The sequence below is a fragment of the Aethina tumida genome, chromosome 3, assembly GCF_024364675.1.
Source record: "Aethina tumida isolate Nest 87 chromosome 3, icAetTumi1.1, whole genome shotgun sequence".
NCBI lineage: Eukaryota > Metazoa > Arthropoda > Insecta > Coleoptera > Nitidulidae > Aethina > Aethina tumida.
In genome coordinates, this window is record NC_065437.1 from 26,662,584 (window position 1) to 26,689,341 (window position 26,758).

Genomic DNA, 26,758 nt, shown 5'->3' on the forward strand with positions numbered 1-26,758 from the left:
ACGGATCGGTGAAATTATAAAAGATACCTATCAATCAAATAAAAGTAGCCTTACTCCTTATTGCATCAGCTACCTGCCAATAAAAGTCCCGTCAAAATCGGTCCAGCCAGGCGATCTTCGGGCAGTCCCGCTCCACAAGCCAGTGGTGGCGGGAGGCCGACGGATCAACTGCAAGCCCAATCCTCACCCAGGGAGGTTCTAGGACCTTCCTCAGATTGGGCTTGTTCTTCCGGGAACCAGTTGACAGGGGGCTGGCATCTTTGTCAGTCCCGTCTTCTGGTTCAACTTCACCCGTGTATGTATATACACGCCCTTTCCCCCATATGTGCTAGCACATATGGTTTCCAATTGGTTATGATCTCCGGATCGGTGCCCGGAGGGGGGTTTACACTTTCCCCTCTCTGTCCCCAAAAACAAACAGACACTCCAATTTTATTTATATGTATGTATAGATAACATTAATAAAAAATTTTGATTTATGTGCTTTTTAATATATCAATATGGGGTTTTTAGTAGATCATTGGTTCTATGTCTTGGTATGGTGAGAAATACGCTGCTTCTTGAATTAAGTCTTGGCACGTTAAATAAAAGGTTGGCTAGTGTATAAAAACAATCAATTTTGCCATGTAATATACTGACAAGAAATTTTTCTGACTTTTTTTTCTGAGCAGTCCATAGAATGTTCTTGCAACAATAGATTGTGATCGGTGTTATGAGCAGGGTATACATTGTTCTGACGAAAGCACAAGTACATAAGGTATCGTTGTTGAATAGATTTCAGGCTAATTTGATGGCAAGTGTAAATGGGATTCTAGATAATACTGCGATACTTCAATTTGCTTCGTACTCGTGCAGAAAGCAGAACTGTAATGCAATTTGAGGATTTGGCGATCTGCAGTTTCATAAAACAAATCCCAAGATCTTGCAAGCTGATGTGGAAGATAATTCGTGATCAAATAAAACGCCCAGATCTTAACAGCAAACATTGTATGAAAATTTGACTGGCAATTTACGTTTGATGTAACTTACAATAAAGCATTTCTTTACATTTAGTTGGTGGTTCTTACTCTGACACCATGCCACCAAAGTATCAATATGATTTTGTAGAGTAATGGCTTGTATAATACTGTTGACTTGATAATATAGCTTCAGGTCATCAACAAAGGCTAAACTATTGTAAAAAACAAACTCAATAAGTCACTGATGAATAGAAGGAATAACAGAGGTCCCAAGTTAGACCCCTGCGGTACGCCAGAGGATGCAGTGTAAGTGTGAGATTTAAATCCGTTGTAGTTGATCTAACAAATTCTGTTTCGCACATAACACTCAATTACATTAATAACACTATCACTAAGATCAAAAGTATCAAGTTTGTTCAACAGTGTCATGATCAATGGTATCGAATGCCGTGAGAAGTCTGTATTAATGACATCCATCTGACTTCTACAACCTATTGACGAACTTATATCATGAGTCATACATATCAAATTAGTGATGGCGAACCTATATATATATATATATATATATATATATATATATAATTAAATAATAATAAATTATGTTAAAATACAATACTCAATAATTTTTTCACATTTACAAAGTAGATGATGATTCAACCGTAGTCACTGAATATTTTTTAAAACCAATAAGCTCTTCAGGCTTCGATTATCCTAACCGTTTTGGAGATATTTCAATTTTAATGTTAAAAAACGGTAACATTAAGACATAAAAAGTACAGTGCCAGTGTTCCAATTACATATTTATTATTATTATTTATTTAAAATTTTGGTAAATATAGCTGTTATAATGTTCATTTTTATGCTAAATTAGTGCAAAGGAATATTTTTTAATATTTCTTAATAATATTATTTGGTTATCTTTAGTTTTAAATACCTGTACTATATGTGAATAGCGCATGATTATTGTTTACTTCAGTCCGTACCTTATATGAATGCACTATAGTATTAATAAAGAATGAAAATAAACCTTTGTGTTAATTTAATAAACATGAATTTTATTCACATTTCAAGAAGACTCCCATTTGCAATAATATATAAATTTATTTTTTTTTTTCTGAATTAAAAATACTATTCGATTCAGTCCTTGATCTCCTTTAATTTCATTAAATGCATTGTCAATTCTTTAATCTAATTATACTTTATGATTGATTGCCATAGCAAAATATAATAGTCTAAGGTCTGGTGACCTTGGAGGCCAAATTTATTCAGAATTTCTTTAATATTGGATGTGTTCTATCTTCTCCTAAATCTTGACCATCTATTTTAGAAACACATCGTAAATTAAAGTCAATTTTTTATACCAGAAATTTTTAATTTTACAAAATAAAAGAGTCTAGTATATTAAAAACGGTTTTAAAAGGTAAGCAAAAAGTTTTCTGATTTGAAATAAATTACTTCGCATGTAGACTAAAGAAAATAATGCAACGTAGCTATAATTTTATTCACCAGCAAATTAATTAATTAAAAAATGCCTTAATAGGCAATTTTTTTTTAAAATGAACAATGTTAGTTTAAGTATTCATGACCATATTTGATAATTTTCTATTATTAAAAAAGAATACTTTTGTATTCTAATGCTACTACTACTTTATTTTAGCTTTTTAAAGCTAAAGTTGAATCTCAATGGATTTTATAAAAAGAAACAATAATTGTAATTTAATTAGATGTATATAAAGTAATAATAATAATACAGTATTTACAATTTCAAACAGCTTTCAAATATTTGATTTAATTATTGTGAAATTTGAAAACAATTTCACACAAAGCAATTACAGTAATTTAAATTAATTATCTGGAAATGAACGAGATAGTGTAATAATAAAACAGTTAAATTAGACTTTAATTTAATTACAAACTAGAGAATGAAAACTGAAACGATATTCGCCACAAAAGCGGTACGAAACGGTAAAAAGCCAATATCAGCCCGTCCCAATTCGATCGTAAATCAATGGACTCAGTTCCTGCAGGACCAAAAATTTTATTACAACAATCAGTGAAATAATGTGTCGAGCATTTGTTTAAATCAGCAGACAATAATAGGATTTCCAGTAAATTAGTACCCATAACAATATATAACAATAACCATTGAGAAATTAGGCAATATAAATCAATTATACAAATACGGATTGTTTGGATTCGGTATGTTTGAACAGGTCAGCGTTTATAGCGAAACAGCATATTTAAATCAAAGTATTAAATTTTGTCAGTCTGGCCGTGTTGGCAGTGCGGTGCTGTAAATTGATTTCGCCTTCATGTTTGTGCAACGGTGCATTTTTTTAATTGCACTTCTATGTGCTTTAGGTCAGTTTTGCATCTGTAATTATAATTTTGATGTGTAATTACCATAGTTTTCCTCGTCCCTCACTGATTTATATTTGTTCATTAAAAGACCGATTTAATTATGATAAATTATGTTTTTGATGAAAGATTGTTGACCTAATTTCTTATTAGACTGTTTTTAATATTTTTTGTTTTTATTATTTTTGTTTAGAGCATGTGAAGTGTAAGCAGTTGGAAGAAAAATTCAAAAAATTAATCGATGCAGAATGGCAGTGCGACAGTATTTGTGCAGGATCAGGTGGAACGGCTCAATTTATACCTGAGTATAAAATTTGTAAATGCTGGATTGACAGTTACATTGATGGTACGTACTCATTAGATTTATTTCTATTTTTAGAGTTAGTTACGTTAAAAAAATGCAGTATTATAATAGTAATAAAATATATTAATTACAACACAAATTGCTTCAAATTAAGGCTTACGAATAAATTCATATTTGAGTGAATTAAATTTTAAAAAGCTTAAGCCAAAATATTTTTATTTTCAATGGAATTTTAAATGTTTTATTATGTTTCTAGATGCTGATTTGCAATTGATGTTAAAGAATGCCCGGACGATGGACTTAAAGTTGATAACAGTGGAGCCAATAACTAGTCGCCAATCGTCCCGTGTTAAAAAAGAAATTTCTAGCAGTAATTTAGTTGAAGGTCCCAAAAAATTAAACACCAATTTTAAATTTCCAACGATAAAACCAGCAAACAAATTTTCACTGGATAATTACAAAATTGGCGAGAAATTCACCTCAAAACCCATTTCTAAGGGAAAAGTCTTTGAGAAAGCTAACCTAATTAATTCGATAAACAAAAGCCCAATTGCGGAAAGTTTAAATAATTTGAAAAGTAGATTGGCCGAAAATAAATCCAACATCAGCAACTTGAAGGCTCGCTTGGCAGAAAGGAAGGACAAAATGAAAAAGCTTTTGCCAACGACATTAAAGAGCAGACAGTCCGAAAATGCAGGCGAAAATTTACTGGAAAAATTGAAAATGAAGAAAAAGAAATTCATGGAAGAAAACAAGGATATCAAGTCTACTGTAGCAATGCCCAATCATAAATTAGATGCGGGATTATCAGAAATTCCAACAAGTGAAATTACTGAAACTGCAAATGTAGAACTTTCAAATAAAGATTAAATGTTGTTTTTTAGTTTTAATTAAACCTCATCAAAAACATGGTTTATTATATTTGTGATATAAAGTAAGTTAAAAAATATAAAATATTTCAAAACAGCCACACCCTGTTTAATAGTTAATCTGTATTTATTTGAGTGAAGCAGTAATTAATAAACACATTTGTTCTAAAAACAAAAAAGTCCACAATAGTACCAATTACATTGTGAGCATTGAAACATTCTCCCAAATATGACATGAATTACAAGATAATTACACAATAAATCTCTGTTACATATTTAAACCAAATAAATTCTTGAATCGCCCTAGACACTAAGGTCCCCGGGGTGACATAACGTCGACGCCTTTGAAATCGTCTAATTGAAAATAACTTTTATTGCTAAGGTAAATAAAATAAATTCTAGCAACGAGGGCAAATAAATTATTAATAATGGTCTAGCACAAAGGTGAATTAAAACGTTTGAAAGTTAACGCCGATAAATTATTTGTACGAAGCCCGTTAACTTCCGCATAGGTACTGTTAGCGAGTTCGTAGTGTGTGCAAGACTCGTGGCGTTACATACTTATCGGAGCTTTAAAATGAATTTATGTGCCAGAAAAAGAACTTTACGGCGACCCCTTAAATAAATACGATTTAAGATGTTTCGAGTCGTGAATTGTACTGATGAAATTTAAAGACCTGAACTAGTTTTCAACTCAAAGAAATCTTGTAATTAACAAAATAAAACTTTGAAATATTCTCGGGATCTACAAAGAAAACTTTGCGGCCGCATCGACTGTCGCATAAAAAAACCGCAATAATTTTCCGTCGTAAAAATAAAAGAAAACAATTTATATCCTGCAAAAGTTCATCTGAACCCGTTCTTTAAAAGCAGGCACACGATCTGGCAGCTTTATGGGTCGCACTCACGTTTTGACAATTTTATCATCGCTAAGGTAAAAAGAATGTTGAACAGAGTCCGTAATGTAAATTTAATGGTCGTAAAGATTAAAATAGTTTCATAATCCACTTTTATTCTGAACACACTTTGGATATTCAAAAGGGAATAGTGGAACTAGGTGAGCTTTTATGTAAAGCGTTCGGATAAGTTGGTTTCTGTACTATTAATTTTAGGACCGACACCGTATTAAACTTGTTGCTAATCTACATGATTAAATAATACAGTTAATATTCAGCGGGCTCCTATGTATAAATAATTCATGTAAAAGGTGTTCATAAATTTAATTTATAATTTTGTAAAAAGGAATAAAAAACAAAAACTAATCCTGATTCAAATTATAAAAAATATATTCATATGACAAAATAATTCTATTTAATATTCCCCTTAATCTAATGCAAGAACGTTATAATATTGATAATTAAGGATTGTTGTAAATAAATGTCTGAACAAATAAGATGTGTTTAACTATCAGTAACCTATGAGTGTATTTCTTTATTTTTTGTTATTACTTAATATCTGCACACCTCTTTATAATGTTTGAAATGTAGAATTTGTTGATGAATCAAGTCAATATTTCTAAGTATTAGTGGTTAAAATAACACAAAAATGTAATAAACTTATAATAAATCTTTATTACATAAAAAATATAAAATATGTATCTTAACGTCTACCTTTGCCCTTGCCTTTACCCTTGCCACTACCGCCTGCACTTTGTTGTGGTTCAGTGGCACCTTTATTCTGTCTCGTTTTCAGTTTTGGGATCATCTCCCCTAAATGGTACATTAAACTCTCTCTAGTGGGAAAATCGGGACTACACAATGATCCATCGTCATTTTTAAGTTGTACTCTAATTCTGCCCCTGTACAACAATTCCTTACTCTTTTCCCTACTGTACAGTTTGTTTTCAACTCCAACTTTTAGGTTAGCAGCTAACAGAACATCCCTAATTTCCTGGTGAGTGGGATTTTCCACGCATTTATCCTTAGCTATCTTCCTGCCTTGTGCCAGAGTTTTCTTACTATTGATATATGCTGGATAAATGCAAATCCATCTGAAATTCAACTGGTAACATATGTTCTAGGTTATGTGTTGAATAACGTACCGTTCCCTTTCACTGTGCTTTTTGTCTGGACTCCAGCGCAGAGGGGCGGGCATCCCTGAGTGAGACTGCATTTTTAACTTGTGTTTAGATTTTATTCACGAAATTATATTTGTTTCTTTTGACAGATTTGACACGAGTATTGACAAACGGGACGCAGAATAGCGCCATCTATGTCAGTTTTGTTAAATTCGTATGATTAATATCGGCTTGCGGATAGATGGCAACAAATGTCGTTTTGTGGAATTTCCTCAACCATTCAAAAACCACACATATGAAGTGAATAATTCAAATTATCTCAAAAATCACAATACCAATGACATTATAATGAAACAGATTTATTATCAAAATAAGTGTTGATAACATTCTGCATAACTTAAACAAAATTACATAGAATCTTTAAGTCAGTAATGAAACTAATATTTCCAAATTACTCAGGAAATTATTAAAACAAAATTAATTAAAATAAAATAACAACTTGGTCGATTCTCCCTTTCTCTACGAACAGCTTCCACTTTCCTTGGAATACTCAAAATTAGTAAATGAATAAATTTTTGAACATCATCATTCTTCGCTAAAGGTATCAGCAAGCTCCTCCAAGTGGTTTCGACTGTAAATTTGTCTTTACAGACGGTCCCATAATTTGGTCAAATTTTTAAATGAGAAGACGGAAATATAGGGAATTTGTATATTGTCATAATCAAGAATAAATTTTTTTGTATAAAATAATCATAGATAAATTCAATAAGTATATATAAAAGTTCAATTTACAACAGTCAACAGTCTTAATCATAAAAGAGAATGTTCCTTTCATGTAAATTCTGTACAGGCCTAGTATTATTTAATATCAATCCATTGGCCCCTGTGAGTTTTCTGAATTTTTTCATCTGGCGCCTAGATATGGTTAAGGCTTCAGGTTGTAGTATCCAAAGCACGCCTTCAGTGCATGGTGGATAAGTTAAAGAGCCCTCATAAGTCAAATATTTTCTATTGAATCCTGGTGCAAGAAGGCTTAGAGGCATTGGCTCTATGTTAACGGAAGCGTAAACAGACTTTACATTTTCCAAATTGTTGACGATCTGTTCCATATACGGATTATCCACTGGAGTTACCTGAAATTACCACAATTAAATTTATACTTCCCCTTTCTCAATTCGATATTTACCATGAAAAAGTAACTGACGTAAGCCAGATCTCCGTTTTTGGCGGCGTTCAATACGTTCACCCTTAGTGGCATAACTTCGTTTTCTATCTTGATGAACGAAAGTTGCATCTCCATCGCGTATCTCTTTGCATCCAACATGTGCTCGGAACCTTCATCGTCAGTCGGACCCCATCTCAAAGTCACATTTCCAAATACATAATCGTGCAAAAGGGGTCCACCTTTCAAGATAGGTCTTAAGTCCGGACCCCACGTGGCGTCTATGATAACTAAAATATTTCAGTACAGATAAATAATTATGTTTATAAAAAATAATTTATATCTTAATTTAATTAACAATGTCAACACAGGACAAGATGAGAAGGCATCACATTAATGCACTAAAATCTGTTTAAAGACGAGATATATCAAAATATTAAAGAAAATAAATAGTTAACATAGATATATTCTTCAAAACAGTGTTTTGCAAGTATTAAGTCACTTCTCTTACTGTTATGTCCATTATTGAATAAAGTCATTGTACTGGGTGGAAAGTGGTAGCTGGGCCCAAAAAACAACTGGCGACATGTTTCAATAGGCACATTAATAGCGGCATAAGTATTGACGTTAATCGGAGACTGTCTTCTTCCGTTTGCATCCCGATATAATTTATCCCAGATGTGGGGCCCTGTCAAATTCTAAAGTTTATACTAATTCTACAGTTTATTATACATTAACTCACCATTGCATAAAGAATAGTCATAAATTGGTTCGCAAGCTTCCGATTGAGTGTTTGCGTACAAATCAATTAAGTAAAGGATTCCTATAACTGCAAATCCAATCAGGACGGCATAACTACTCATTATCCATTCCAGTAGAGACGTAACGATTTCCATTACAAGAAATTTTGATTTTAATGAACGACTGGCAAATAGATTACGTGCTGAATATTGTTGACTACTATTGTCAAAATAATTTCAATTTTGGTTTATGATGTCAAAGTCAAATTTACAAATTAATTAATAGTTCAAATTCAGAAACAAACCAGATTATGAAATAAAAATTGAAAAGTCATAAAAAGAAAAATCAGGCTCTTGAAAATGTTTGCATATTATTAGAATTTGAAAAAAATTGATCAAAGTCAACGAGGTTATCGTCAAGTGCCTTTTCTATGATCATCAGTTTTTTGGATAAGGAAAATTGTTAATGGTTGATAATAACATAATGGTTCATTTCTATAATAATTTCAGTTAAACAAATGTAAATACAAATTTGTTGTTATTGCATTGAATAATTAAAAACCCATTTGTTTAAATTAAATAATGTAAACCGAAAATACATAGGGTGATTCACTTAACTTTATTTCTGTATTCTGAAAGCTAAAAATGCCATTTATCGATACGAATTAAACAACAAATTGTACAAAGTTCCAGAATGGTGAAAAGCAAAGTAAAATTGCAATCGATTTAAATTTAGACAAATCGATCATTTTAGACAAATCCAATTTTACCAGAAAGAATACAGCAAGAAGCCCTTTATTTCTGCAAAAAGAGAGACTAATTTTTTGAACTAGACAGATGAGCAATGGAAAACACTTCACTACTGTGAAGCATGGCGGAGGAAGAAGAGGTCTTTTTCTTGGTTTGGCATGGATACTCTGGTTAAGATAGACAGGCTAATATATCTTTTCGTTTATCGTGACACAACTTGAGTTTAAGGTGAACCTTCCAAGACGATAACTATCCAAAACACACTTCTAAGTTAGTTAAAGGATGGTTTGCTTCTTAAAGATTACGTGTAATGTCGTGGCCAGTACAAAGCCTACACATCAATTCAATTGAAAACCTTTGGGATGAAATTGATAATAAAATCTATACAACGATATTGCCAAATTTGAATGAAGTCTACGAAGAAGTTCAAAATCAGTGGAAAAAAGTGTCTAACGATTATATTGAAAATCTACTGAAATCAATGAAAAAAAGATGTTTGAAAGCTATTAAAAATAGTGGATATACTATTATATACTAAATAAAGTAACGTTAAATGTACGTAAGGTTGTTTTATTTTATAGTTGCTCTGCTTTTGACACTTGATTTTTCTTCAAATATTAATAAATATCAGCAATTAAATTAAAACTAATACGAAATTTATCATAAATCATTTTTATCTACCTGAAACTAATATTAATTGACTTTTATTTGTATAAATAATCAAAAAACAAGCAAATATTAGTATGGATTTTAATTGCAATATTTAACTTTATTTGTTATTATTACTAAATTGCTTTATCACTAAATTATTTTAAATTAAAATCATAAAATTACAAATATATAAATTATGATTTATAATGCCTTTATCATAAATCATATTTATCTATCTGAAAAATATTTTTATTATTTATTATTTGTGCCAATAATTGCAACAAAATAAATATGTGTTTATTGTTAATTAAAGTTTATAATATTAAGAAAATGATCTCATTTTAAACTGTAAGGATAAAGGAATAGAAAAATTACTAAAATATGTATAAAATAAAAATTTTTATTAATAATTTTATTTTTGTTAGTATATGTATGGAAGATGTATGTGAACCATTAAAAATGTCTGAAGTTATAATTTATCGTAGCAACAAACTAAATATTTGTGAACACGAGTTGACATGAGTTATTTTTAATTTATTAATATTTGTATAGCAAACATACGTTTAAAAGAAATGTATCATACTCATTATTAACTCCTTCGATTTTTCTATAATGGACAATCTAAACTTATGGTATATACAATATTAAAATCTAAACATTAATTATATAAACAAAAATGGTGATATTAACAGTAGTATTAAAAAAATTTAATCTTATTAAATTTATCCCAAAGTCAAAAAATTAATAAATAATGATAATTTATTTAATCCTCTAATGACAGCAACCTAAACATCACAATCAACTAACTAGTCAATCATTTTCCGTTTTAACACATTAACATAGACTTCAATCATCCAAATTTAAAACAACTTAAAATGGACCTGACCCGTCAGATAAATCAGTCAATAATAATCCGACAACGGAAGGTAAATTATTTGCGTTGCATAACGCCACCCAACTTAAAGCCGGTTGCGTCACAAATGCAAAATGCCAGGCATCCCGTTACGTCCCGTAAATTCCCTCGGGAGGGTGTCATCACGCGAACTGCGTCACTCGTTTTCCCCCAACGAACTGGAAAATCTCTTCCAAACGGGCCGTGGTCAGTGCGGGTGGCTACGTTCCCATAATCCGGTGCAATAAATACTTGATAAGTTATCAAGTTTGCGAATCGATAAACAAATACTGCGACGTTAATTAAACAGGGGATTATCGTTGCCCTTGTCCCATTAAAATGAACGTGGATGGATATTTCGAAGACAGTGAGTCCGGTGAGTAGTCCGGCAGCGGCGGTCGAGTGCTGTTGCCAACAGGTGAATAAACACGTTGATATCGATCTTGGGGAGCATTGGGAATATTTATTATTCGTGTGTTTGTCAATAATCAGGCGTTGAGTTGTAAATGTGTGCTGGTGGTAAAATTAAATAAGGTTTCTATATATTTAGAGATGAGTTCTAAAATTTAGTTCCATATAGGATGGTATCCACTGGCCTTGAATGATTAAATTGATTTCACATTCTTAGCAACAGTGATTATATTGGATTTTAATAATATATTTCTTATATAAAATGCAAGATAATATTTTAAAGTTCAAGCACAATTCTTTGTTTGTACAATGTGATCAGTTGATCAGTAACAATTTATTATATTAAAAAATTATCAAACATTTAATAAAAATTTTTTAGATAACATTTAATCCAATTCTAAAAAAAAATTGAAATATTTGAATTTTCAACTTAATTTTAAATTGAAAAGAAGTAAACAAAATAAAGTAAAATAATTAAAATTTAATAAAATTTTTATAACACATTTAATTAAAATTATGTAACACCATTTCAGTTTAATTAATTGTTATTAAAATTATCACGGAATTATTTTAGTTTATTATCCAACTTCCACTTGGAAGTTTGTTTTATTTTCGTTGTTAGCAAATATATCGATTTCAGATGTAGTCTTGAAACACTCTACATGTATTGCATATTGTTTGCCCCATTAATTGAATATGAATCATTGATTAATGATTAAATAAATCTATTTTGAAAATAGTGAATTATAAATAACTTTCCATTTAATAATTTATTATTAAGAAACAAATATCTCATATTTTCAGTTCACACACATTTCATGTTGATTAATTAATTTTTATTTATTTCATGACACATAAATATCACTCACATGTTTCGTGTTCTCGTCTAAAATTTAAGCTCACTACGTGATTAATGAATCGTAAATGATGTATGTACTTCATGCTCTGCAATTAGCATCAATTTTCTTAAGAAAACTAATGTTTACCATTTTTTGTAGTTTAAATTGTTAACCAGGGCTAAAGACCAACGTTGCCAGCCATTAGTCACAGCAAGTATCGATTAATTTAAGGTATATTTAAAGAAATCGAGGCGACAACTATTCATAGTACACATGCCCACATCCTAGTCGCGATGGCGAAGGACGATAAAAGCTCAGTGAAAGTCGGTCAAACTGACGCTTTGAACGATGATAAAAGTGCGACAAAAGTCAAGAAGTTGATTCAAAAGAAAACTGGTAATAAAACGGTAGCAAAGAGTATTACAAACTTATCTAAAGCTAATAAGCGTATTGTACAGAAGTGGAAGGAGAAAGTCAAAGCTCATTCAAGTAAGTATAAGTCGCTGCACAGGACTACTGAGCACTGAATTAAAAAAATGTTTATCAGTAAAAAATAATATTTTTTCGCTCATCAATATAAGTTATAATGTTACATGTAAAAATATCGACTTGAAAATGACGAACCTACTGACCTATTGGATTAACTGTATCAGACACGCAAAAATAAAACGATGGCTTTGTTTTCTTAATTACACCGCAAAATTAGTTGCCCAACATTAATTATCCAAAGTTACCAAATCAATAAATAGTTTTTTCCAGATATTATTCTGAAAAAAATACAATTTTCATTCTACTTAGATGCATTAGATCACATAATTAGTTGTAGTTGTAAACAAATTAGTACTATTATAGTAATTAGAAGAAGCTTTTAATCTTTATTATCCTTATTATAAAATATGTTGAAATATCAGTTTTTCCTCCTGTTTCATGCGAATTTTACGTATTATATTAAATTATATTTACTAAATGTTAACACATGAATGTGTATTAAGTGATTAATACATATGTAAATGATAATACTTATCTTTTATCTTAAAAATGTGACATTTAAAAATGTGAATTTGACGGTATGATCACGATGTGACCTTTATGATTATCCAGGATTTTCCAAAGTCAACGTAAATTATTGAATGATTTTCTTGTGATACTTTTTTTATTTTAAATGTTTGTCAATTTGAACAGTTACAACAAAATTTAAATTAGTTTCAGGGATGATTTTCCTGCAGCAAATACGTAATAGTTTTTGAAATTTGAAAAATTTGTAAGGAAAACTAGATGTTAGATTTATTGTGTCCATTTTTAAGTATTAATTTACAGTTTATATCCAAATTGTTACATCATTTTTGAAATTAGTGAAACAATCCCAATTCATAAATTATTTGCATTTTTTACTGTTAAAAAAAAAAATAAAATTTTACGATAATTGAAGTAAAAGTCCTGGTTGCCTAACTTTAACTAAAGTGAAGAGCTGACATCTTTAAATTTATAGTCAAACAAATCAGCAACAAATTAATTTTTTTTACTACCTCGGTCGAAAGTACGTATTTTGCTCCCCGGTTCCGCGGCAGAAAATAGTATTTTTCTGTCGTGGAACCGGGGAGCAAAATACGCACTTTCGACCGAGGTAGTAAGAAAAATAGTATACACTACACGGGAAGAAAGTTTGAGAGCCCTGCCCTGCGCGCCATCTATCTTGCCCTCGGCTACGCCTCGCGCAGTGCAGGAATCTCAAACTTTCTTCCCTTGTAGTGTAGAATACTATATATCTACTCCCCTAAAAAGTAAGAATCCTTTGCAAATTTTAAATTGTTAATACAATTAAAATTCAAATATAGTAAGTTGAATGTATATTGTGTATTTTTTTATTTATTTTTATTATTATTTAAAAATAATTAAATAATAATTAATAGTTAGTAATAATTAAACATAACTGGATCTATTACATTGATATTTTAAAAAATGTACGGTTTATATTTTTTTATAAAATCAAAATATTAAAAATGAACAGATCTTTCATTTTTTTAAAAACTCAAATAATTCTAAAAAACTTGTCTAATTTCTTTGGTCTAGTGAACATTCCTTACGTTTATGCCTAACGGCTATAAAAAAATAAATAAAACAACAAAAACATTTCAAAATTTATTCATTATTAAAAAGCAAAATAATTTGTTTAAATATTTGTAGCTGGTTTGTCAAATATTTTATAATAATTTTTTATAATGTAAGAAATTTTGACTACAGACTAACTTACCACACTTTCTGTTTTCGATATTTAAGTCAGCTATTAAGGTAAATCAAATCTGACATCTGCGCAACTCGAACTTTCAGAGAGAACAATCTTGAATAGAAATTTCCATATGCTATAAAAGAGATGTATAATATTTAAATTTAAAATGAAGTTAATATAAAATTTATTATATAATACAATACTTAAATAAATTTAAAAAATTGGCACATGACTAAATCATAAACTATTTTCTTTAAAATACCACAAAATTATGGGAAATTTGATATCTTATTTAAGTTTAAAATATTGGTTGCCTATCGTTAACTAAGATGAAGTGCTGACATCTTTACACTGGTAGTTAAAATAATCTAATATAATATATTCGAAGGTAAACATTTAAATTTAAAATGAAATTAATAATTAACTATATTACAAATATACAATATTTAATTAAATACATATTGTTAATTGCTAATCAATGAATTAATTATTTTAATTAAATTTGTGTATTTTAATATTTACGTATGCATGTTTATCCATAAGAATTTTATATATTAATATATATTTGTTATATTTTAATTTAAATTCAGGGGATAAATTAAACTTGCATGTTTAGTTAGTATTTTTCAACATAACTCAAATTTATTTGATTAGGGAACAAAACATTCATACAGTCTAATTGCTGGATAATTAGATTTAATTACGTTAATTAAAATGCCAATTAAGAAGTGCAATGTTCCGTTACGCAATAGTCGACCTAAAGATAAAATTTGTAAATATTGGTTCGTCGGATTTTTGTAAATACACTTTATCAAGGTCGGCCGATTCACGGGCAAACGGGCGAATGTCACGTTTTGTCACGCGAGTCTCACCGATCCGCGATACCCGTCTGATTTTTGGCGATTCACTTGAATTCCGAGAATTGGAAGATTTATCGCGTGGACTTTAAGACTAACCTTTTGACAACATCGAAGGCATTCCGATGATTATTAGTCCCAATATCCGATGTTCCCAAAAATAGTTGCTTATCTACATTTTATGTAACCATGGTTTCTGGTCGTATTGTTGCTCATGCAAACCAAATTATCAACTACGACTTACTTATATCATAAACCGGTTTTATAGGAAACAACAGGTTGATCTTTTTGTACTAATTGTATTCCCATTTTAAGGTCATGTTTATCACTTGTCTTAATTATCATTTCGCAATCTAAGGAATTAATAAATTAATTACTTAAAATTTTGCATGTTTTCATCATTTAAGTTATTAATTTAAGGATGTTAAAAAAGTAAGTCCACGTTATATAAATGAAAAAAAGATATTGTCGCACTCAAAATTATACTTATTGTAATAAATTTTACTAGAAACACTTCTGGCCATAATTATAGCAACAAAACTTATTAAAAATATGAGCACAAAATTATACTTATTGTAATAAATTTATCTACATTCACTTGTGGTCATAATTATAGCAACAAAAAATATTAAAAATATGAGCTGTCCTACTTGAATTAAATGGCAGTACCTATAGATAGTTCTTTTCTGTTACCCAAGTGGTCACCAACTTTTTACTTTAAGGTGTTTCTTAGCTCTCTATGAATTTAAATTGATTATTTACTTGCGGTCTTTTGATTATTATAATTATTTAATCATTGATCTAATTGAAACTGTAAGAAAAATTATAATTCAGTGATACCATGACCGAGAGAAATAAGAATAGATAGCTAAGAGTCTACAGCTAAATAAGTCAATCGTTTCCCGCATTAATAAAAATTTTAGAGAATCAGCCAATTGGTAGATATGAAAAAATTTGAGTTCGAGAAACCTGAAAGAAAGTCGTTAATGCAAAAAAAAACAATCTAATCTCGTCAATTGAAATAAAAGTCAAATTGAAGGAACTGGAACTTTCGAAGTTTAAAGTTTCTACTAAAAATGTGCCCAATGAGACTTGTTTAGAATCACATTCACTGGTCCACAAAACAGTGGCGACGAGTAATTTTTAATATCGAGTCTAAATTTAATTTATAAAAAAAATGATTGTTTTGTTTATGGACAAAACTACACAAAATGTTGTAGGAGACAACAATTTGCTTCTATATATTGAAGAATGTTGAACCAATTTACCTTATGACCGATTTTAATTTGGTCATAAGCTTATAAGGTAAAATCGGTCATAATGTAAAATCAGTCATAAGGTAAAATCGGTCATAAGGTTTATTAGTTTATCTCCTGAATTTAAATTAAAATATAACAAATTTAGATAATTTTTATACTATATATAATATTAGTTTATAGTAATTTTATTTTACCATAAATATAAATGTAATGGGATATAAAATAACAAATTTGTTTGTCTCTAATTTAGTTTTGGATATATTAAAATATTTTAATAAGGTAATTCGGTCATAAGATTCTAAAGTAAGGTAAGGCTTATGACCAAATTATCTTTATGACCTTATGAAATACGTTGAAACATGGAAATAATCCAATACAAATTTAAATGAACTCTTCAAATATATGTTTTATACATTTTATAAAATAAATATATGGTATCTTTTTTTAATGCAGCATAAAATAACAATAGTAAATTATTATTTATCAGTTTACATCAATTTTACATCAATTAAAAGAGTTATGGCTAAAATATTTAGCATTTTTAAACGTTGCTATAATAATTTCCACCATTGTATTTAATTCTTTCTTCCATAAATACCGTTTTTAATGGTTATTAATTGTACATTTTACGTAAGTACTCAATTATATGTTTATAAAACAATTTACGATACTGCTATACACATTTACTTATATTGGGTAAAGACAAATTGACGTAGTTAGTTATACATGCATTAATTAATCCATGTCAATGCATTTAATTCCTGTCAATGCATTAACACCTCTCCTTATCTCCAGACAAATTTCATGTTATTAAACAAATACTAAAAGTACCCTTATTAAAACTGAATTAAATCAGTCATATCTAACCATTTTTTAAATATCAGTAAAGATTTTTATCATATTGAACAATGTTATTAGATTAAATTGATAATCTATAATTTATGTCAAGTTATAAGTGATAAAGTTTTAAAATCCTTCATTTATGCAAACCGGTAAAATAAACTTGAATTGTGGCATTTCACTTTATTCTATTTTAAAATAGTCATTGACAAGATAAGTTTTACATTTAATATAATAACATATATGTGTACATTAACTGTTGAATTTACAATTATCAACAGTGGGCTTATATCAGAAGTTGCAAAATAGAATTCCCCAATTATCAGGATTAAAAGATTTTTATTACACTATTGTTTTGAGATAAGCTAATACCACAACGAATTATTATGCTTGGGGTGTAGTTATTAAACACATTACTGGACATAATAATTGGGGTCAGGGTTGTACAATTTTTTTCAGCTTTAATTTATGTATTAGTATATTTAGCATCATCATTCATACGAAATTAGTAGTGAACGTCACGAATTAAAATAACAGCTAATTTAGCTAATTATTTGCTCGTTTTCAATGAAATATGCAAACTTATCATATTGTTATTTAATGTTCTTAAAGTGTAAATAATAAGATAGGTCACTAATTCTACATTATTTAAACAACTTCCCGAAAATTTTATTACCATATTTTTAAAAGCAATTCATTTGATAAATGCACTAAAAATTCCTAGGTGTAAATCAGCAAATAATATTCCTAAGTGTACATAATGAGATTGGTCACTAATTCCACATAATTTAAACAAGTTTCCTAACTCTGTATTGGAGTACAGTGTACCATATATTTAATAATTCAACTGATAAATACACTAAAAATTCCTAAATGATAATCAGCAAATAAAATTCCTTAGTGTAAATAATAAGATAGGTCACTAATTCCACATAATTTAAACAAACTTTCTAAGACTGTATTAGAGTAGAATGTATCATATTTTTTAAAAAAAATTCATCTGATAAACGCATCAAATATTCCTAAGGGAAAATTGACAAATAAAATTTCTTTCTGTAAATAATAAGATAGGTCACTAATTCCACATTATTTAAACAAGTTTCTTAAGATTGCTTGGGGCACCACATTTTTAAAAACAATTTATCTGATAAATGCACCAAAAAAATTCCTAGATCTAAATCAACAAATTTGATAAAATTTTAATTGATTTGTCTTGTAAAATGGCGTCAGTTTTTGATAATATCAGTAAAATCACATTTAAGATTTCCGGATCACGTGAGTTTATATCTTTATTTTATTTATTAGTGAGTAATGTTTGTGAAAAGTCTGCGTTCGTACACATTGTTATCTTATACTCTACAATAAATCTTGACATCATACCTTGGACGTAAGTTTTGAATCAGTTCAAAGAAATCAAGTTGCGTAGAATATCACGTGCTGATATCTAATAATGATTTTATTTATCAGATGGAGTTTACAAAAATGTGATGTATTGATGTCAACTCGCTGCATTTTTATGTGTTACTATGATGATATCAAAATATAAATTTTATCAACAATAAATGGGTGGGAATAAAACCACATTTGTTTAATGTTTTCACTTTCGTGGAAAAATATAATAAACATTAAATTACGTAATTTTAATTTACACAACAATTTATTGTATTTTTCTATCAAATTTATTTTTTATTATATTAGTTAAAGAAATAAGTTAATACCAAAATTGGAAATAATTTCGTAAAAATGAATAATAATAATATATATTTGAATTTTAATTATAAATAGAATAATGTAACTGTAATTTGTGTTAAGAAATTACATTATAAATTTTAAATATTTATTTTTTCAACAAAATTTTCATAGACTTTCCAACAGTCATCGTAATTCACGATCAATGAAAATAATATATTCCTATCACACAAAAATTTATTGTATTTTTCTATCAATTTTATTTTTTATTATATTAGTTTAAGAAATAAATTAATACCAAAATTAATTATAATTGAAAATAATTGCGTAATAATGAATAATATATTTGAATTTTAATTATAATTAGAATAATGTAACTGAAATTTGTGTTAAGAAATTATGTTATAAATTTTAAATACTTATTTTTCCAACAAAATTTTTATGGACTTTCCAACAGTCACCGTAATTCACGATTAGTGTAAATAATATACTTTTATCTCACAAAAATTTATTATATTTTCCTATCAAATTTATTTTTTATTATATTAGTTAAAGAAATAAATTAATACCAAAATTAATTATAATTGGAAATAATTGCGCAATAATGAATAATAATATATATTTGAATTTTAATTATAACTAGAAAAATGTAACTGTAATTTGTATTAAGAAATTACATTATAAATTTTAAATATTTATTTTTTCAACAAAATTTTCATAGACTTTCCAACAGAAACCGTAACTCACGATCAGTGAAAATAATACACTCCTATCATTTGTTATCAATCGCAGTAAATAAATAAAACGGGCAATAAAATCCATGTCTATATAAAGTACAAAACGCCTCGTACGTTGGCAATATTTTTCAGGGATTCCAAAGCGTCTGCGCAAACTACTCAACCACTTTCGGAAGCGGTCTTTTACTACACTTGAGTCAGAATACTTCGAACGGTTAACCTACTAGTCGGCGTGTCGCTCGTATTTGCAGTGTTTACGTTATTCCGTTTGGCGTTTTATCTATCTTCCTAATCGTTAACGTTGAAAATGACGGGAACCGTTGTTGCAGGTGCCACAAAAAACGAATGTCTTTGCCCAGATGTACCGCAGGAACCAGTGAAGAATACTGGTAAGTTTGATAATTTCAGTTTTTGGCGTGTGTTGATGACATGCTTTGAATGCGAAATGTGGGACGTGAATGACAGTCAGTTTTGTCGATAATTATTTTATGAAACAATATATATTTGATTTGTCACATATAAAATTAAATGGTAAAATTGGCATTAAGAAAATTCATAAAATTTTGAATGTTAATTTGATCAAGTTCTCTATGTAAACAAATATATGTAAATATATGTTGAAAATATTTATGCGGCCGACACGTGTGAACCTACTAAAATTAAATAATTGTTATTAACAATAAAATTCTTTGATGTCACTATAATAAACTAAGTTGATTTAAGTAATCTTTTTACGTCTATAATTATGGATTGTTAAATATTTTATGATTTATTTGTGTTTAAAAAAATACATTTATTTAAATTGTAAATATTCCGCTGTGTACTTCACGTGACGATTTAAAACCACCAAATATTGTAATTTTGTATAAGATATGCAAAATACCTGAGGCAAACATGTTTTTTAAACATTTAAAATTTATAAGAAAATAACTAGTCACGTGTAATATAAATACTTGTCATTTTAATAAAAATATAAATAAATAAAAAATGCCTGTGTCATTCATTAATTAAAACCATCATACAATGTGCTCCATATATTATTAAAATTTAAAAAGATAAAATGAGTGACTACATCATAATTGTAAGATAAATTTATGTAATTTATATATTATAAATTTGACACAAATTATACTTATAAAAACATGTTTATTTTTAAATTCATAGTTTACACAGTTAATCATTTAAAATTGTGTATAATTTAGATATTGTTTCCAAAAATAGTGAGGCATGTTATTATATTTAGCTTTATTTTAGCAAACATTGTCATTCATATTATATATGTCGCATGTGAAACCCCTGTCCATGGTGCAATTTGTAGTAGTTCGTTTGACGCAGTTTGATTAGTTCTTACGCAACAAGCTCTTTAACAAAAAAAGGTGAAATCAAGGTGTGTGGAATGATGTCATAGATCAATGAAACAAACATTTCAAATCATCCAATTTAATTTTATGCCTCGGGTTCCAAGATTTAATGCAAATTGTCTCCGTGGTTATTCCCAGGTAATGGATTCGTCGAAATTACTTTTACAAAAACCAATATTGTATAAGCATATTTTCATTATTCTGACCACTTATTGATTATGTAGAAAAGCTTCTAAGGAAATGTTTAAATAAATACTAAAAATATTTTACTGCATTTGACAATATTGTCCCCCAGGTATCTCTTAGTAACAACAACACAACAATTATTCATAAGGCGTATCTCATGTATTGAAGTTACATGGTTCATTTACCATCAATATAAATGACAGACCAATTCTCCACCAATCCCTGCTTCATTATATAGCACATTAATGTAAATAAACCGGTTCCACATGAACAAAAAATGTAGGTCATAAGTGTGTACAATTTCGTCCCCTTCATGATGTTTTAATGAAAATTTAAGAAAGTAAATTAACTACATTTGAAATCAACGATTAGGTACAGTTTGATTGGATATTTTGTATTGTTTTAGTCGAGGAAGAAGATGCACACATCATCATTGACAATTGGCGATTGGAGAAATTTCAATCACCAATAGAACTTACACATGGTGACTCAATTCACCACGATCACTTCGAACCGTTGGAGTTCCACGGACATTGGGACGAAGGCGGTGAGGCCACTTTCACCAACAATGGGTTTACAGGTAAACTCTTTAATAAATTAAAAACAGAGCAATTTAAAGAGTCACCGAAATAAAATTTATGCAAATTTATTTTGTGAATAACACAATAAAATGCTAAATCATACATAATTCATGTAAACTGTCTGCTGTTCCATAAGCACGTGCTAAAAAACGTAAATGTTTACTTTTCTATATTTACCATATTCACTTCTGATAATGACTTAATTTGAATACAACTGTATATTCCTGATATTTCCGGATGGCAATAAACTTAAACATTGTGCAAGGCCACGTTATTAAATTTGTTCCTGAGTCACTTCTGTTAAAGCAAATGAATCATCTCGCGTCTGAAGGCGACAATTTATTTATTTACGGTTTTTGTGATGTTTATTTTTCAGCAACGCTGCGGTTCTTTAATAGGGAATTGCCGGTTTTGGTGGGTGGACCGTTGCACGAGGACCAGTACGTCTTCGAGCAACTGCATTTTCATTGGAGCGATGACGATCACAGCGGTTGCGAACACATCTTCGAAGGGAAAGCGTAAGTTTATTAGATTAATAAACTTCTCATCTATCATGTAATTTCTGTTACAAAATTATTTAAAAACAGACAAATTTGAACGAGGCCCTTCCATGGTAAAGAAAGGCACACTTGTTTGTTGATTTTTTTATAGAACTTTATTTGATGAAACATTTTAGAAAATTGATATTTACATCGTCTTAAGTACTTAACATGCTACTATCTTTTTATTATTGTTTTACTTGCTTAAGTAGCTTGTGTATATCAAATTTCATGAAATGTTAAACAAACAAATTATTATTTTTGTCAGTAATAGTCGAAATTTTTCCATTTATAAACATTTATATTAAAATTTACAGTTATTCAATGGAAGCACACATCGTACACTACAACAAAAAGTACGGTAGCTTTGACAAGGCCAAGGACCAGCACGACGGATTGGCCGTAGTTGCATTCTTTCTGCAGGCGACCGACGACGACGAACATCCTTGCTTCAATAAACTGACCGCGGCCGTGAAAAACATTGTCAAGATCAACACCACCACCAACGTGCCTTCGTGCTCTCTCACTTGGATTAAAGAGGCAGCCCAATGCAAAGGCTATTACACTTATCAAGGATCTCTCACTACAGAGCCTTATTTCGAAAGCGTCACTTGGATTTTATATCCTACACCGATTCATGTTAACAGGAACCAGGTAGATGAAATCAAGTTTTGTAGTTAAATTTGCGTCAATACTTAGAATAACAGTATAAAACTTCAAGAAACATCAATTTTAATAATGTTATTTGTTTTTAGGTCCAGGCATTCAGAAGTCTTAATTCTACACCATGTCAGAAACACACAATTGTTAACAACACAAGACCAATTCAAACACCACCTGCACATAAAAAACTAGATGTTATTTATGCTAGGTCACACAGGAAGAGTGAATAAATTTGTTTGTAGATATAATTTTGTATTATATATTTAATTTTATAATTATATATGTATATTTTTGATACATAGCAAATGTAGAAAGTAAGAGAGTATATTTATGAAATTGTCTTGTTTATCAAATATTCGATATGTGTAACAGACCTATTATTAACACTGTATTGTATTTTCTAATTATATAATCCATATATAACCGAATATAAATATTTTTTTAATTTAAAGATTAAAACATTTTAGTCATCCGTATATCCAATTTCTTTCACCACAACTTTAATATCACTGAACTCATGAGAGACGCTAATTTCATCTTCATCCAAGTAATAGAACAAGTCGCCACTTTTTGTAAGAGTCGACGAAGAAGAACTAGATGCATATTTAGTTTTTAGGGGCTGCAGAAGTTCATATTCTTTGGGATAAAACTCTACGTCAAAATCTTTGACGTCAGTAGATTTGTCCTGCATCCCTTTTAATGTCTCCGATTCAGATATTTCCACCTCCTTCTTTTGTATAAAAGTGAATACACTTTTTGCTGTTTCCATCTTACCAGTGCTCAATAACCCCCGAATTAAATATTGTTTGGTTTGTGTATTCCGTTTCCAATGTTTTTCTAATATTTCATTAATGAATGCGTCCATTTCCTCCTGTGTATTGATTGTGGTTTCGTCTGTAGGCGTCTCGACTTCATCTTGAGGAACTTGTGGTTTTGGGTGAAAAATACATTTATCATCAGCTGGCTGTGAAGCCACTATGTCTCTTATAAACCGACTTTCAGCGGAGTCGATTCTATAAGATTCAAGTGTGTCAACAACGGCATCCACTGCTTGACATAAATTTAAATAAATGGTGTAATACAATCCTCTTCTGTAGGATTCATACCATTCTTTGGACATCTGAAAGTAAATTAATGAGAGGTCTACACATTAATTTTAAAATAAATTTACCCATTCTTCTTGATATTGCTGTTTTACTACTTTAATAATTTCGTCTTGTACGGAATCAGCAACATTATCTTCAACACATTTGGTCAAAACGAAATTTTCGCCAAATGGATCAAAACTTTTTCCTTCAGGTTTCTAAAATAAAAAAATTAAAGTGTAGTGTAATTTTCAGTAATTAATCCTCCTACAGCATAATTTTTTATTATACTTACCTTGATAAGTCTGCTGGTACTGGAAGATTGTAATTTTTTTGACGATTCTTTAGTATCTTTCTTGCCTTTTTTAGCTTTCTTTTTTCCTTTCTCTTTCTTCCCTTTGCCCTCCTTTTGGCCAGACTCTATGTCACCTCCAAAATAAACTTTATATACCAATTCTGAATTTTCTAGATTTATGCCCGTCAATAATTCAGTCTTTGGCAAAACAGCCGAACTTGCGGGAAATACTCTTTTTGATCTTTCTATATAAACATCATCAAATCTTTCATAGATCCTACGTTCCGGAATATTTCTGCACCAATCCGTGCTAAAATTTACATATTTTATTGATTTATACAAATATGTGCAATATTCGTCATCTAAGGCTGATAATTCCATGGACATATTGGTAAAGCAGGCCCGTAATGTAGCAAAAACATACAAATATTTCTCCCTATTCTCGTTTTTTATAGTAACAGGTCTCCGGAGTTTTTGCAAGATAGCTTCTAATTGCCTGTAACGGGTTGGATACAGTTCCAAAAGTTCTTCTATAGGTTCCTGGATTTCATTTCCACCTTTTTTTCCTTCAAAAACATAATATTTAAAATGTACTGTTAAAGTGGGTTTTTATTCACCTTTCCTCTTTTTAGAATCCTTTTTAGAACTTTTGCTGCTTTTGCTACTCTTTTTGCTAGTTTTATCCTTTTTCTTTTTATCTGCCTTACCTTTTCCTTTCTCCTTACCTTTACCCTTTTTAGCCCCACCCTGTGGCATCCAATTCAACTCTTCCTCCTTCCTTTTATCTTCTTCTAGTTGTAAGGCTTGTTGCTGTAATTTACGGGATTCATTTGATATCAACATTTTCTGATACAGTCCTTCTGCATAATCTATCAAATCTCTTTCTCGAGTAATTCTTTTAATTTGTTTTATGGAAAAATTCCATTCCAAGGGATGTTTATCTTGTCTGACTTCCTTGTAAAATTTTTTTAAAGTTCCAATTGTATCTCTATCATATGTAAATGTAGAATTTATTTTAAATATGTCGTTGTCCTGATTTATAGCCTCGAACAATTCAGGCTCACAGAACACAATATTTGTTGTCACCGGTGTTGATTTATACTTTAGGGAGTCGAAGATTTCATTGAGAGTATCTTGAATCATTTTACGTTTAGCCTTTGAAGAAATTTTTGTTTTAATTTCCATTATCTTATCAGTAATTTTTGCGGAAGTAACAATACCTGTACAAATATTGTAATTTAACACAAATTAGATTTAATATTCTTACCCAACATTCGGATACACATTATAACATCGACATTAAATTTTGGTAATGAATTAATATTCCACGTTTCCGCAAATCTTCCAAGGTGGGGGGATGTAAACCAAATCGGTAAAATTACAGTTTCTCCGGGTGTCACTAATAATTCCTCTTTATCAAAATAAAATGGACTAGGTATAGTTGACTTTTTATACCACTTCTGATATTTCTTTGGTTTTTCAGATTTGGCGAAGTTAAATCTGAAAAATATTTATTTTTATAACTTATCTTTTTAAATTATTTCTTCTACCTTAATGTAATAGTTCCTGTGTTCACAAAGGTGATATTAGATCTAAATGGTTCTTTGTCAGGATGCACATATTCAAATATAATAAAAGTTTTCTTGGTTTCCCTTAAGTATTTATTAATTCGAATATTGTTAATTATGCAGGACTGAACACTTATTGTAGGACTATCTAAGGTTTTAGAATGAGACGGATTTTTCGTAAAAGTTTCGGCAACCTCAGATAGTTCTTTTACCCTAATTTGTACTTCATCATTTACAACAACCACTTTATGTCCAGACAAAGCCAACTCACAACAGTTTGGCATATGTGGTTGTATAACACTTAATTGTTTGCGTAATTTTTTCATTTGTGCAATACGATATTTACCCTGTTTCCATTTAGTAAACATGTTTCTAAAAATCTAAAAATTTAGTCATGCTTATAAAAAATATAAATTGTCGTACCTTGTAGACTGCATTAATCCTTGTTCTTCCCTTACAACTGTTGGAACACCACTATATTCCATATCAGGCCTTATATTTCGTTCAACTTTGGTCATATATGCCAAATATCTGGGATCTTTTTTATAACAAGGGTCATGCAACGCAACTGGAGTTTTCCAAAATGCCGGATTTCCTCTGTACTTGTCAAATTTAACAGGAATTTTCATGTTTTCCAACATACGTTTCTCCTCATTAATGTAGTACATGTAGTCACCCAAATTCATAACTAAACTACCAGCAGATCTACTAATGGCCATTGAAAGATGGTTGTACATTTTTTTTCGTTTTTCTTGCCAATTATTCCAGTTTTTTATTGGTGCAGCGATATCATCACATTTTTGACTGGAAAATATTGATGTGCATGAGCAAACTGAACTTTGGCATCCATCTCCTCTATCACTATATTCTTTTAAGTAGACTATATCTTCCTCATCAGATTCCATTTTATTGGTGAGAT

The 26,758-nt window shown here is 29.6% G+C and overlaps 5 protein-coding genes and 1 long non-coding RNA gene across 7 annotated transcripts; 3 read left to right on the forward strand and 3 right to left on the reverse strand.

The window, feature by feature from the left end:
* Positions 1-3,229: 3,229 nt before the first annotated feature.
* On the forward strand, positions 3,230-4,497 carry LOC109595744 (uncharacterized). The gene is made up of 3 exons (XM_020011164.2): positions 3,230-3,320; positions 3,511-3,663; positions 3,878-4,497. The coding sequence occupies exons 1-3, from the start codon at positions 3,272-3,274 to the stop codon at positions 4,489-4,491; spliced, it is 816 nt and encodes a 271-aa protein (XP_019866723.1). The 5' UTR covers positions 3,230-3,271; the 3' UTR covers positions 4,492-4,497.
* Positions 4,498-6,038: 1,541 nt separating this feature from the next.
* LOC109595751 (signal recognition particle 19 kDa protein) lies at positions 6,039-6,695 on the reverse strand. The gene is made up of 2 exons (XM_020011170.2): positions 6,532-6,695; positions 6,039-6,480 (listed from the first exon to the last, which is right to left on the reverse strand). Exons 1-2 carry the CDS (start codon positions 6,600-6,602, stop codon positions 6,090-6,092), a joined length of 462 nt encoding a protein of 153 aa, XP_019866729.1. The 5' UTR covers positions 6,603-6,695; the 3' UTR covers positions 6,039-6,089.
* Positions 6,696-7,202: 507 nt separating this feature from the next.
* Positions 7,203-15,248, reverse strand: LOC109595750 (carbonic anhydrase 2). Of its 2 annotated transcripts, XM_020011169.2 has the most exons (4): positions 8,412-8,577; positions 8,181-8,357; positions 7,694-7,959; positions 7,203-7,640 (listed from the first exon to the last, which is right to left on the reverse strand). In XM_020011169.2, the coding sequence occupies exons 1-4, from the start codon at positions 8,563-8,565 to the stop codon at positions 7,314-7,316; spliced, it is 924 nt and encodes a 307-aa protein (XP_019866728.1). In that variant the 5' UTR covers positions 8,566-8,577; the 3' UTR covers positions 7,203-7,313. The 2 variants fall into 2 exon arrangements, with proteins under 2 accessions (XP_019866728.1, XP_049820346.1); XM_049964389.1 differs by lacking the exons at positions 8,181-8,357; positions 8,412-8,577 and adding an exon at positions 15,136-15,248.
* On the forward strand, positions 9,042-9,717 carry LOC126264845 (uncharacterized). Its single transcript, XR_007547460.1, has 2 exons — positions 9,042-9,106; positions 9,164-9,717. It is a non-coding gene; the product is annotated as an uncharacterized LOC126264845 (long non-coding RNA).
* A 4,460-nt stretch (positions 15,249-19,708) lies between the features above and the next one.
* On the forward strand, positions 19,709-23,327 carry LOC109595747 (carbonic anhydrase 7). The gene is made up of 5 exons (XM_020011168.2): positions 19,709-19,950; positions 21,515-21,688; positions 22,066-22,207; positions 22,546-22,882; positions 22,984-23,327. The coding sequence occupies exons 1-5, from the start codon at positions 19,869-19,871 to the stop codon at positions 23,119-23,121; spliced, it is 873 nt and encodes a 290-aa protein (XP_019866727.1). The 5' UTR covers positions 19,709-19,868; the 3' UTR covers positions 23,122-23,327.
* LOC109595748 (MYCBP-associated protein-like) lies at positions 23,137-26,724 on the reverse strand. Its single transcript, XM_049964390.1, has 7 exons — positions 26,263-26,724; positions 25,822-26,211; positions 25,539-25,771; positions 24,889-25,491; positions 24,272-24,837; positions 24,063-24,194; positions 23,137-24,011 (listed from the first exon to the last, which is right to left on the reverse strand). Exons 1-7 carry the CDS (start codon positions 26,574-26,576, stop codon positions 23,355-23,357), a joined length of 2,895 nt encoding a protein of 964 aa, XP_049820347.1. The 5' UTR covers positions 26,577-26,724; the 3' UTR covers positions 23,137-23,354.
* Positions 26,725-26,758: the final 34 nt, after the last annotated feature.

Coding starts and splice junctions, on each gene's coding strand:
- LOC109595744 (XM_020011164.2), top strand. CDS start 3,272: ATGTTTGTGCAACGGTGCATTTTTTTAATTGCACTTCTATGTGCTTTA. Junction 3,321..3,510: donor TGCACTTCTATGTGCTTTAG/GTCAGTTTTGCA, acceptor ATTTTTGTTTAG/AGCATGTGAAGTGTAAGCAG. Junction 3,664..3,877: donor GATTGACAGTTACATTGATG/GTACGTACTCAT, acceptor TTATGTTTCTAG/ATGCTGATTTGCAATTGATG.
- LOC109595750 (XM_020011169.2), bottom strand. CDS start 8,565: ATGGAAATCGTTACGTCTCTACTGGAATGGATAATGAGTAGTTATGCC. Junction 8,358..8,411: donor TGACTATTCTTTATGCAATG/GTGAGTTAATGT, acceptor AGAATTTGACAG/GGCCCCACATCTGGGATAAA. Junction 7,960..8,180: donor ATTCAATAATGGACATAACA/GTAAGAGAAGTG, acceptor GAAATATTTTAG/TTATCATAGACGCCACGTGG.
- LOC109595747 (XM_020011168.2), top strand. CDS start 19,869: ATGACGGGAACCGTTGTTGCAGGTGCCACAAAAAACGAATGTCTTTGC. Junction 21,689..22,065: donor CACCAACAATGGGTTTACAG/GTAAACTCTTTA, acceptor TTTATTTTTCAG/CAACGCTGCGGTTCTTTAAT. Junction 22,208..22,545: donor CACATCTTCGAAGGGAAAGC/GTAAGTTTATTA, acceptor TAAAATTTACAG/TTATTCAATGGAAGCACACA.
- LOC109595748 (XM_049964390.1), bottom strand. CDS start 26,576: ATGTACAACCATCTTTCAATGGCCATTAGTAGATCTGCTGGTAGTTTA. Junction 26,212..26,262: donor GGATTAATGCAGTCTACAAG/GTACGACAATTT, acceptor TTAGATTTTTAG/AAACATGTTTACTAAATGGA. Junction 24,012..24,062: donor AGCAATATCAAGAAGAATGG/GTAAATTTATTT, acceptor ATTTACTTTCAG/ATGTCCAAAGAATGGTATGA.
- LOC109595751 (XM_020011170.2), bottom strand. CDS start 6,602: ATGCAGTCTCACTCAGGGATGCCCGCCCCTCTGCGCTGGAGTCCAGAC. Junction 6,481..6,531: donor AAGCACAGTGAAAGGGAACG/GTACGTTATTCA, acceptor GTTGAATTTCAG/ATGGATTTGCATTTATCCAG.